Source organism: Anolis sagrei, chromosome 5 (genome assembly GCF_037176765.1).
Source record: "Anolis sagrei isolate rAnoSag1 chromosome 5, rAnoSag1.mat, whole genome shotgun sequence".
NCBI lineage: Eukaryota > Metazoa > Chordata > Lepidosauria > Squamata > Dactyloidae > Anolis > Anolis sagrei.
In genome coordinates this window covers 10,155,103-10,167,108 of record NC_090025.1, presented here as the reverse complement: position 1 = coordinate 10,167,108, position 12,006 = coordinate 10,155,103, and the positions used below count along the sequence as shown (strand labels likewise).

The 12,006-nt window shown below is 40.7% G+C and overlaps 1 protein-coding gene across 2 annotated transcripts in view; it reads right to left on the bottom strand.

Moving 5' to 3' along the window:
• Nucleotides 1–12,006, bottom strand: part of CTNNA2 (catenin alpha 2) — a 138,113-nt gene that overhangs the window by 84,434 nt on the left and 41,673 nt on the right. For both annotated transcript variants that reach the window (XM_067468555.1, XM_067468556.1), the window contains exon 4: nt 346–497. In XM_067468555.1, coding sequence (XP_067324656.1) covers nt 346–497 — 152 coding nt within the window. The remainder of the gene's footprint in view (nt 1–345; nt 498–12,006) is intronic.

The following is a 12,006-nucleotide window of genomic DNA, read 5'->3' as shown; positions in this document are numbered from 1 at the left end:
CATTTGTTCACTGAGGTGCGTTTGACATATTGGTATTTTAAAATATGTGCATTTGTTTGATACCCAGCTCCCACCCGCCATTCCTAATTTTAATCTACCTCACAGTGTTGCTCTAAGACAAAACAGTGCCATGAGGGAAGGATATAAACTTATTAAAAAACGAGACCTTACGTACAAGTGGTATATCTGCCCTTGCAGGGATTGTTCCACATCTTTTGATGTCTATGAAATCTTGCAGATGAGAAAACAATGCAAATACCAAATAGCTCTCGGGTCCCTTTTGCCTGCCATGATACCTCCCTTCCAGGCCCAAACTTTTTCATTTCCCTGGGTGACTTAACTTACCCTTATCATCAGAACAGCTTTCCTGATGTCACGAACTCCATCATAAACCAAGCGGGAGGCATCTATGAACTCGTTCTCTTCAAACGGCTGCGGGACGTTTGCACTTAGGGCTTCAATGGCGACTTCGACTTGTTCGGCAAAACGTGGCATAACTAGATTAAACCAAATGAAAGGCAGTGAGAACGCAGGCCTCCTTTCATGTCCCTTTCCCTCTCTTGTCCTTGGGCATCTGTACTTTCCAGCTGGCCTGGAACACACGCTGCTCGATGTAGCATCAGGGCAGGGAAAAGTTTGGCAAACAGCTTTAAGCCAGCAGGGTAAATATGTGAATCCCAAAGGGGAGCAAAACCCTCCTTATCTATCACCTCAGATAGTATGCGATGAAGAATTTAACAGTTACTCTTAGAAGCAATAAGGCAAATGTATGACGTTTAGGTTCAGCATATCCCCGTTTCGGCTCCAAATTAATTTCTTTGATAACCTCTCTACTCAGCCTTAAGCAGATAAGGCAAAACTATTCCTTGGGTGGCTCCTCAAAGTCCCTCTGTTGGTTAAGTTGCCACCCATTTTAGTATTTTTAAAATAAGTTTTGTACAAATAATACAAAATGGAAGGGTTGTAGAGGAGCATGAAAATTTGAAAGGAACTATTAAATATATAAGATAATAATTGAAATAAAGGAAGGAAAAACAAAAAAACAACACCCTTAAGGAGGTTTGGGAAGAAGATTTAGGGACAAAAATAAATGAAATAGAGTGGTAACAATTATGGAGGAAAGGACATCTAAATTTTTTTTATCAATATGGGTTAAAGAAAATTATTATAAGTTAATATGGAAATGGTATCTAACACCAGTAAAATTTGCACATATAAATAAAAATTATTCAAAAAATTGTTGGAGATGATGTCAAAAACCGGGAACATATATACATATGTGGTGGCAATGTAAATATGTAAATAATTTTTGGGGGAAAGTATTCAGAAAAATAGAAGATATAATGAATATTATAATAGAAAGAAGTCCTAGTATAGCTTTATTATCATTATATAACAATAAAAAAATTGAAAAAAGGGGATAAAGAAGTGATAACAAATTTATTAACAACAGCAAGATTGCTTATAGCAAGGAACTGGAAAAAAAGAAATAAATATACAAATAGAGGAGTGGTATAAGGAAGTATGGAAACTGGCAATAAATGATAAGCTGACATGTATATTAAAAGTTAAAAGAGGTATAACGAAACAAAGTGATTTTGATGATGTATGGAGAATATTTATTGTAAAAGGATAAAAAATAAAGAAGGAAAGTTACCTCCACGAGAAGAATTGAAATTTTGGACAGACGACATGTAAAAGTTGTGGCTTGAGAGTGGGGGGGGGGGGGGGGAGCACAGTGGTGAGGAATAGAAAATATGTTTAAGCAGAATAATAATACTAGATGCCAAAGTATGTTAGTTGTATTGAATAATGTGTATCTGCTGTAAAACAAATGTATAACAAATGTATTAACTATGATAAAATAATAAAAAATATTAATAAAATAAGTTTTTTGTTTGGATTTCAATCGAGGCCACAGGTAGTCTCTCGATGACTGAAGTGGATGTAACAGTATGGGTTCATTGGTACCAGGTGACCATGATCTGGCTATAGACACGCCCAGGTAAGAGGTATTAAAACAGCAAACATTTTTATTTGCACAGGAGATGTAATTCTATATTTTTAGACCAGCTTCAGGAAACACCAAAAACAACAACACTCCTTTCCCTTAACATTATGATTCAAGTTGCATAATTTAATATTCTATCTCTTCCATTCCTATCATTCACTGAATCACAGACCTATAAAGTTGAAAGAGGCAGTCAACTCTTCCTTAAAAAAAATAGCCATGTTAGTCTACTCATCCAAGATAGTAGACACTTCAGTTCACCATGGAATGGCTGTTGCAATATTAAGTAACTTCACTGTTGATTGGTGACATCCAAGGGGCTTGTGCGTATTCACCTAGGTGGCTGTTTGCAATTGGGCCTGGTATAAATCTCCTAAAGTACATGTGTACTACGGTATAAAAAGTGCCTGATGTCCCTATTTCATGTTCCAAAATTTATTTTATCACCTATGAGTGAATTTCTGTATTCTAAATCTCCGAATTAAACAACTATCTAAACTGATGACTTTTGTCTGTCTGTATCTTAAACTAAGATCTGTTCCTCTTTGGAGGACTGGGAGGTAACAAATGTTTGATCAAAATTGTCTTTACAGTAACCTAAAAACATTAGCTCTAATTTCTGGGGCAGAAGAGAACAATCCTGCCCATTTCTTTCTGCGACCCAGCCTTTATTTAAAGATGGCAATCATGTCACCCCCAAGTCTTCACTTTGCCAAGCTGGACATGGCCAAGTAGTTCTACCTTTCTTTATATTAATTATTTTTTTTTGTTTACAGTATTTATATTCCATCATTCTCACCCCGAAGAGGACTCAGAGTGGATCACAGAACACATATATGGCAAACATTCAGTACCGTTATACACTGACAAGACAGACAACTGTACATTGATAGAGGTATATATAAACTTTCAAATCTTCGGCATCTTGGAGGCTGTGCGTGATAACCTGCACCTTGAATTGAGCCTGGAAATTTGTCAGAAGCCAATTGAACTGCTTCAGCAGGGGTGTGGTATGTTCCCTGTTGCTAGCTCCAGTTAGTAATCTGGCAGTTGACCTTTGAACTAGCTATAGTTTCCAAACCACCTTCAATGGTAGCCCCATGTAGAGTGCATTACAGTAGTCCATTCTGGATGTAACTAGGGTGTGGAACACTGTGGCCAAGTCAGGCTTTTCGAGGTATGGTCGCAGCTGGCGCACAAGCTTTAACTGTACAAAGGGCCTCACAGCTACTGCTGACACCTGAGCCTCAAGCGTCAGTGCTGAGTCTAGGAGGACCTCCAGACTGTGGACCTGGGTCCTCTGGGAGAGTGTAACCCCATTGAGCATAGGTTGCTATCCTATACCCTGATCAGCCTTGCAACTGACCAGGAGGACCTCTATCTTGTCTGGATTAAGTCTCAGCTTGTTGGCCCTCATCCAGTCCATCACAGCTGTCAGGCACTGGTTTAGGATCTGGGGAGCTTCCCTGGAATTCAGTAGCAGAGTTGTGTGTCATCTGTGTAGAGATGACACCCAACTCCAAAACTCTGGGTGGTCTCACCCAGCAGTTTTATGTAAATTTTGAAGAGCATGGCGGAAAGAATGGAACCTTGCGGGACCGCCCAGGTCAAGGGCCAGTGGTCCAGACAGGCATCCCCCAGCATCACCATCTGGATATGATCCTTCAGGAAGGAGAGGAGCCACTGCAACACCATGCCCCCAAGACCCATTCTGGAGATACCAAGGATACCATGGTCGATGGTATCAAAAGGCACTGAGATGTCCAAGAGAACCAACAGGGACACACTCCCTATATGCTGGCCAAAATCTGATTGTTAATCTCAATTAGCACAGACCCCTAAATCAATAGAAGTGTTAGTGGGTCTGCTATACTTGGAACCAACAGCAGCATTCATCCATAAAAAATGCTAACTTCTTCTTCTTAATCAGGTAAAAAAAAACCAACAACTCAAATTTGGAATAAAGCCGATTGTTTGTCCATTACTTTTCATGGATAAGGGATTCCAGACGAAAGCAAACTTTCATTGAGAGGTGATTAGATGTCCTTGTTTGTTTCCTCTCTGTTTGCTCCAGGCACTGTCAGGCCATTGTATGCTAATCAAGGTGGTCAGTTGAAACATTCACACCTAGCTCCAGTAAACAAGAGTCCTTTGTCCCACCCTGGTCATTCCACAGATATATAAACCCATTGTCCTAATTCGAACAGACCTCACTACCTCTGAGGATGCTTGCCATAGATGCAGGCAAAACATCAGGAGAGAATGCCTCTAGACCATGGCCATATAGTCCGAAAAAACCTACAACAACCCAGTGATTCTGGCCATGAAAGCCTTTGACAATACAACCCAGATCTCCTTCCTCTCCTCCTCTCGTGCAGCACATGCCTTCCTTTCCTCCTTTCTCATGCAGTACATGCCTTTCTCTCCTCTCTCAGTGCCAGGTTTCTCATTTTTCCTTATACATATAGACACAGCATTTTCCCCAAATATATATAGTTAAAATAAACTATGGATACATAAGTACATTTACATTGAAGATGGTTAGAATAATGACATAATCAGAGTTGGGCAGTCTTATCTTAAAATACAGTTTTATGTAAATATTCAAAACATTTAATCTACGGATGCCTCTATTAAAGTTATTTTATTAGTATCTATTTTTATTTTGAAATTTACCAGTAGCTGCTGCATTTCCCACCCTTGGCTTATTCTCAAGTCAATGCTTTTGCCCAGTTTTTTGTGATAAAACTAGGTGCCTCAGCTTATATTTGGGCTGGCTTATACTCAAGTATATATGGCAGTGGTTCCCAGGACTGCATAGTATGGAGCAATGGCATTTAAAGTAGGGTCCAAGAGCATTTATTCCATAGTGTAAATGCACCAAGAGAAGAGTATGGACCTTGGGAAACTATCACTCCCAGGACTGCACAGCATGGAGACATGGCATAATAATAATAATAATAATCATCATCATCATCATCATCATCATCCCCTTCTCTCTCGGCTTTCCCATGCAACATGAGGCACAGACATATCATGGAGGGATCAGAAAGGAAAGGAAGGAAAGGACCTGGAAAGACTATTTTTAAAAAAGAAATTGGTCTGGCAAAGTAAAAACTCGGTGAGCAAAAGGTAATTCTTTCCCTAACAAGGGTACTTTTGGCTCCTTCCACAATTTCCTCTTCCACAAATTGGGGAAATGTTTCATTGTAAACCTGGGAGCAACTAGTGCCATCACATTACAGAAATGGCCAAACATCCAGATGATATCAAAAAATCCACTTTCCCATGAAACATTTTAAAAGAATGCTGCCCCTCACACTTAAAATACGCAAAGAATGCTGTATCCTACACTTGGAGCCAAACTGGTGTGATGACAAGAGTCACTTCTTGGATTTTAAATGTTGCATTCAGTGGAATTTAGTAAATGTGATGAAGTGGCAAGAGAAACTTGTCCTCAGATATATCTTAACACCCAGGCAACCTAATATGGGGAGATACACATATTCACATGGTCTGGGCTTAACCTGTAGAGCACTGTTTCTCAACCTTCCTAATGCTGCGACCCCTCAATACACTTCCTCATGTTGTGGTGACCCCCCCCCCAACCATAACATTATTTTCATTGCTGCTTCATAACTGTAATTTTGCTACTGTTATGAACTGTAATGTAAATATCCAATATGCAGGACGCATTTTCATTCACTGGACCAAATTTGGTACAAATACCTAAAACACCCAAATCTGAATACTACTGGGATTGGGTGAGGGATTGATTATGTCACTTGGGAGCTTTCATTTATAGTTCACCTACAATCAAAGAGCATTCTGAACTCCACCAATGATAGAACTGAACCAGACTTGGCACACAGAACTCCCATGATCAACAGAAAATACTGGAAAGGTTTGATGGGCATTGACCTTGAGTTTTGGAGTTGTAATTCACCTACATCCAGAGAGCACTGGGGGCTCAAACAATGATGGAACTGGACCAAACTTGGCAAGAATACTCAATATGCCTGAATGTGAACACTGGTGGCATTTGGGGGAAATAGACATTGACAGTTGGGAGTTGTAGTTGCTGGGATTTACAGTTCACCTACTATCAAAGAGCACTCTGAATCCCACCAATGATAGAATTGGCCCAAACTTCCCATTCATAACCCCCATGACCAACAGAAAATACTGTGTTTTCTGATGGTCTTTGGTGACCCCTCTGACATCCCCTCATGACCCCCCCAGGGGTCCCGACCCCCAGGTTGAGAACCACTGCTGTAGAGGCTTTAGCTCAGAACATTCAATGATTTAGGACTGTGTCTTTTATAAACCTACACAGTATTGTTTTTGGTTTGTTTTCCCCTTTTTTTCTAGAGTGTCAGGGGTTGACACACTGTGCACATTAAATAAGAAGAGACCACTTTGAAGAATGCACCCACTGAAGCATTATAAAGGATGTCGATATGGGAGAGGCTGGCAGAATAATTTTATTTTGGATAGATTAATTCCTGTAACAGGCTTCACTCCAGTGAGTCACACGCAAAGCATACCACTTAGGCTGAGAGTTTTTCCTGCCAAGCTCTGAGCAAGCAGAGTTTCTCAAATGATGCACAAAGTTCAGAAATGTGAAAAGGAGGGAGGTCATAGGTGATGTCTCTTTGTTCTTCCAAACACAAAGGAAGCACTTTTTCCTCTCTTGCTTTTTTTTTTAATCTAAAGAATATGCTTGTCATCATCCTCCAACAGCGGTTATGCATCATCAGCTCTCACCGTGTTAACACGAGAACCAGATCGCATTAGGATAATATGCCTTTTGAAGAACATTCATTAAAGGGCAGGAAAAGTGGGTGGAAAAGGTTAAGTACATAGCTTGCTCTTCTGGCAACTTGGACTGAGTCTTTTGCCAGCGTAATTCTCACTGCTGTTGTGGGGATTTTTATCTTGCTTCGTTAACATCCTGCATGACTTCGGTTTCTGGAGGCGGTAGAAGTGACAGACACGCAGGGCAAGATGACACAGCAGAGGGATGCTTCTGATGCTGGATCCGTCTTCAAAGGACCTACCAGGAATAACATTTGCCTACATTTAAGATTCCTTCCTCGCTTCTTTAATGAGTGTGTGTCACATCTGACCTTTTTATCCAAAATTCTTTTTTAAAAATCCATGAAACAAAAACAATCTATTGTAAAGTTCAAGGAAAGTGGTCACTTGAAGCAAACTTACGTGCTAGAGATGTTCAGGTTTCTTGGTGGTAAATTAAGGCAGCAGCGAAACAGTATTACCATATATCAGTGTTTCTCAACCTGGGGGTCGGGACCCCTGGAGGGGTCGCGAAGGGGTGTCAGAGGGGTCACCAAAGAACATCAGAAAACACAGTATTTTCTGTTGGTCATGGGGGTCTCTGTGTGGGAATTTGTTGGGGTTCAGAACGCTCCTTGATTGTAGGTGAACTATAAATTCCAGCAAGTACAACTCCCAAATCTCAAGGTCTATTTTCCCCAAACCTCACGAGTGTTCACATTTGAACATATTGAGTATTTATGCCAAGTTTGGTCCAGATCCATCATTGTTGGAGTTTAGAGTGCTCTCTGGATATAGGCGAACTTCAACTCCCAAACTCAAGTTCAATGCCCACCAAACCCTTCCAGTATTTTCTATTGGTCATGGGAGTTCTGTGGGCCAACTTTGGTTCAATTCCATTGTTGGTGGGGTTCAGAATGCTCTTTGTTTACAAGTTAACTATAAATCTCAGCAACTATAACTCCCAAATGGCAAAATCAATCCCCCCACCAACCCCACCAGTATTCAAATTTGGGCATACCGGGTATTTGTGCCAAATTTGCTCCAGTGAATGAAAATACATCCTGCAGATCATTATTTACATGGCTATTCATAATGTTAGGGTTATGGTTGGGGGTCACCACAGCATGAGGAACTGTATTAAGGGGTCGCGGCATTAGGAAGGTTGAGAATTATAGTTTTCCAAGGTCCACACCCTTCTCTGTGGGGCAGTCAAGAAAGAGCAAGAGAGAGGGAGGGAGAGTGGGAGAAAGAGGGAGAAAGGGAAGGGGGAGAGAGAGAGGGAGGGAGGAAGGGAGAGAGGGAGGGAGGAAGGGAGGGAGAGAACTTCACTGCTTTCCCTCCTGGTTTTCAACAATGAGCAGGGAGAGGGATGATGGGTGGGGCTAAACCTCTGCAGTGTGAAGACAACTGCAGTGCAAGAATACTGAAAGGAAACTGAGACACATTTAACCATGTGATAGGAGGTAGGGAAAGCATCTGTTTCATTAAAAAACTGAGCAAGACTGAGCTCTTCTCTGCTCTCCTCTGCCACACACTTCCCTGCCTAATGTGATGAAGTGGTTGGTTCCACCACTATTACAGGCTCATCTGGAGAGGACAAGGAAAAGAGTGTTCTTGGTGAGTTTTCTTAGTTCCTAAAAGCCTGTTGACATAAGAATGTTTATTTATTTATTTATTTACTTACAATATTTATCCCCCAACCTTCTCACCCCATAGGGGTTACATATATAGACAACAATTCGATGCCATATGGACACACATAGTAAAGTAAACATATACATTATTTTGACTTGTCATCAGGAGAAGAAGGAAGGCACTATTCTATCCTTCCCAGGGAAGGAATTCCAATCTGGGAGCAGCTAGCAAGAAGACATTCTTCCTTGGTTCTGTCAAACAAGTTTGAGGCCCCATCTACACTGTCATATAACATCCAGATTATTTGCTTATTAAAGTTAGGACACAAGAAAAAAAACAAACAAAAATAACAGCATAATTGTCTTAATTCTGTCTATCTGCTTCTTCTAGACCAGTGCTTCTCAACCTTCCTAATACCGTGACCCCTTAATACAGTTCCTTGTGCCATGGTGACCCCCAAGCATAACATTTTCATTGCTACTTCAGAACTGTCCTTTCGCTCCTGTTAGGAATCATAATGTAAATATCTGATAAGCAGGATGTATTTACATTCACTGGACCACATTTGGCACAAATACTCAATATGCCCAAATTTGAATACTGATCTGATGGCATGGGGGGGGGGGGTGATTTTGTCATTTGGGAATTGTAGTTGCTTGGATTTATAGTTCATCTTCCATCAAAGAGCATTCTTAACTCCACCAAAGATAGAATTGAACTAAACCTGGCATACAGGACTCCCATGAGCAACAGACAATATTGGAAGGATTTGGTGGGCACTGACTTTGTTTTGGAATTGTAGTTCACCTACATCCAGAGAATGCTGTGGACTCAAACAATGATGAATTTGGACCAAATCTGGCACAGATATTCAAAATGCCGAAATATGAACACTGGTGGAGTTTGGGGAAAACAGACCTTGACATTTGGGAATTGTAGCTGCTGGGATTTATAGTTCACCTACAATCAAAGAGCATTCTGAACCCCAACAACGATAGAATTGGGCCAAACTTTCCAGACAGAACCCCCATGACCAACAGGAAATACTGTGTTTTCTAATGGTCTTTGGCGACCCCCGACACCCTCTTGCGACCCCCAAAGATGTCCCGATCCCCAGGTTGAGAAACACTGTTCTAGACAATATAGTCAAGTCACCTTTATTTGTATCTTGTCCCATCTCTTCTGGGGGACTCCAGGCAGCTAAAAACATGTATGGCAACCATTCGATGTCACAAAAATACACAAAATACAAATATATAATAAATTAAAGAAAAATAATTAATACAGCAATTTATCATAACTAAGACATATTGTCAATCAACGAAACACAGTCCACTACAACATTTGAAAACAGGATTAAAAACCCAGATCAAAAAATTAAAAGCCATATCCATCTTCACAGTCTTTTCCATATTTTCTTCCAAGTTTCTACGCTAACAAACACCTTTTTTGCTCCCGTTATCTGCCTTTAAGGACCCTTCTACATTGCCATATAATCCAGAATTATTTATTTACTTTATTTATCTGCTTTGAACTGGAATATCTGAGTCCACACTCCCATATAATCCTGTTCAAAGCAGATAATCTGGATTTTATACAGCTACGTAGAAGGGGCCTAAGTCAACTTCAACTTATCATGACCTCATTCAGGGGTCTTTTTGGCTAAAGGAGGTTTGCCACTGCTTTCTTCTAAGACTGAGAAACTGCAACGTGCTCCAGATCACTCCTTGGATTTTCATTGTTGAGCAGGGTTTGAGCTCACAGAGGGTTAACCCAACACTCAAACCATTATGCCACATCTAGTATTCACATTAATATTTTGCCTAACCTCTCTCTTTGTATTTCACTGCTATTAATCCTTCTCCACAGTCTGAACAATTGCTTCACATTTTCTTTCTGACATCTTTGCAACATTTTTGGAAACTGAATCCATATCTTACTTGCCCTCGTAAGTAAAAATAGCTGACTTTTCCTATGTTTCTTCTGATAACTGTCAAGACAGTCGTACTGTCTCTGTAACTCTCCACTGAACTCTTTGCACCTAGTTAGCAAGGCACCAGCATCATTTCCTTCTGGGCTGCCTACAAGTTTCATGGTACCTTTGAGACCTTAAATATTGGGTGAATATCAAAGTGTTTGCCTTGCAACTTCTAAGTTTAAAATCTAACAGTCAGAATGTTCTGATGTTGTCCTCTCACCAAGAGTTTCACTGCGATGGTTGTACAATGTCAATACATGTCTTCCTCTATCTATTGCTTCCATTCCCTCCTCAGGGGCATGATCTTGTAAGAGTGGTAAATAATAAGGCAAGACAAGCATGAGCATAGGGTAGGTGTGAGCAAAGCTGAGTGTAGGTCAAGCAAAGATAATAATATAGTTGAATAGTGGCTCATCCACAAAAACTTGTCAGTAGTTATAATCCTGGACCCTGACACAAATTGCAAAAATGTATCAATGCTGGTAATAATGTGTTGCCTCTAATGCAACAATTCTCAACCCGAGAGTCGGGATCCCTGGGGGGGGGGGGGGGAGAGATCATGAGGGGGGTGTCAAAAGGGTAACCAAAGACCATCAGAAACACAATATTTTCTGTTGGTCCTGGGGGTACTGTGTGGGAGGTTTGGCCCAATTCTATCATTGGTGGGGTTCAGAGTGCTCTTTGATTTTTTTGTTGTTTATTTGTTCAGTTGCTTCCAACTCTTTGTGACCTCATGGACCAGCCCAGGTCAGAACTCCCTGTCAGCCATCACCACCCCCAGCTCATTCAGAGTCAAGCCAGTCACATCAAGGATACCATCCATCCATCTTGCCCTTGGTCGGCCCCTCTTCCCTTTTCCTTCCATTTTCCCAATTTGATTGTAGGTGAACTATAAACCCCAACAACTACAACTCCCAAATTTCAAGGTTTGTTTTCACCAAGCTACACCAGTGTTCACATCTAGGCATATTGAGTATTTGTGCCAAGTTTGGTATAGATCTATCATTGTTTGAGTCCACAGTGCTCTCTGGATGGAGGTGAATTACAACTCCAAAACTCAAGGTCAATGCCTACCAAACCCTTCCAGTATTTTCTGTTGGTCATGGGAGTCCTGTGTGCCAAGTTTGGTTCAATTCCATCATTGGTGGAGTTCAGAATGCTCTTTGATTGTAGGTGAACTATAAATCCCAACAACTACAACTCCCAAATCACAAAATCAACCCCTCCCAAGCCCACCAGTTTTCAAATTTGGATGTATGGGGTATTTGTGCCAAATTTGGTCCAGTGAATGAAAATACATCCTGCATATCAGATATTTACATTATGATTCATAACAGTAGCACAATTACAGTTATGAAGTAGCAATGAAAATAATGTTATAGTTGGGTGACACAACAACATGAGGAACTGTATTAAGGGGTCGCGACATTAGGAAGGTTGAGAACCACTGCTCTAACACCAGATTCCAAGGAAAGTATGGGAGTAACATGGCCTGGAAAGCCAATGTTATTCACATTTTATGAACATGAAGTGGGAGTTTGACTGTAGAGAACCAGTATTAAATGAATTAGCCATGTCACCT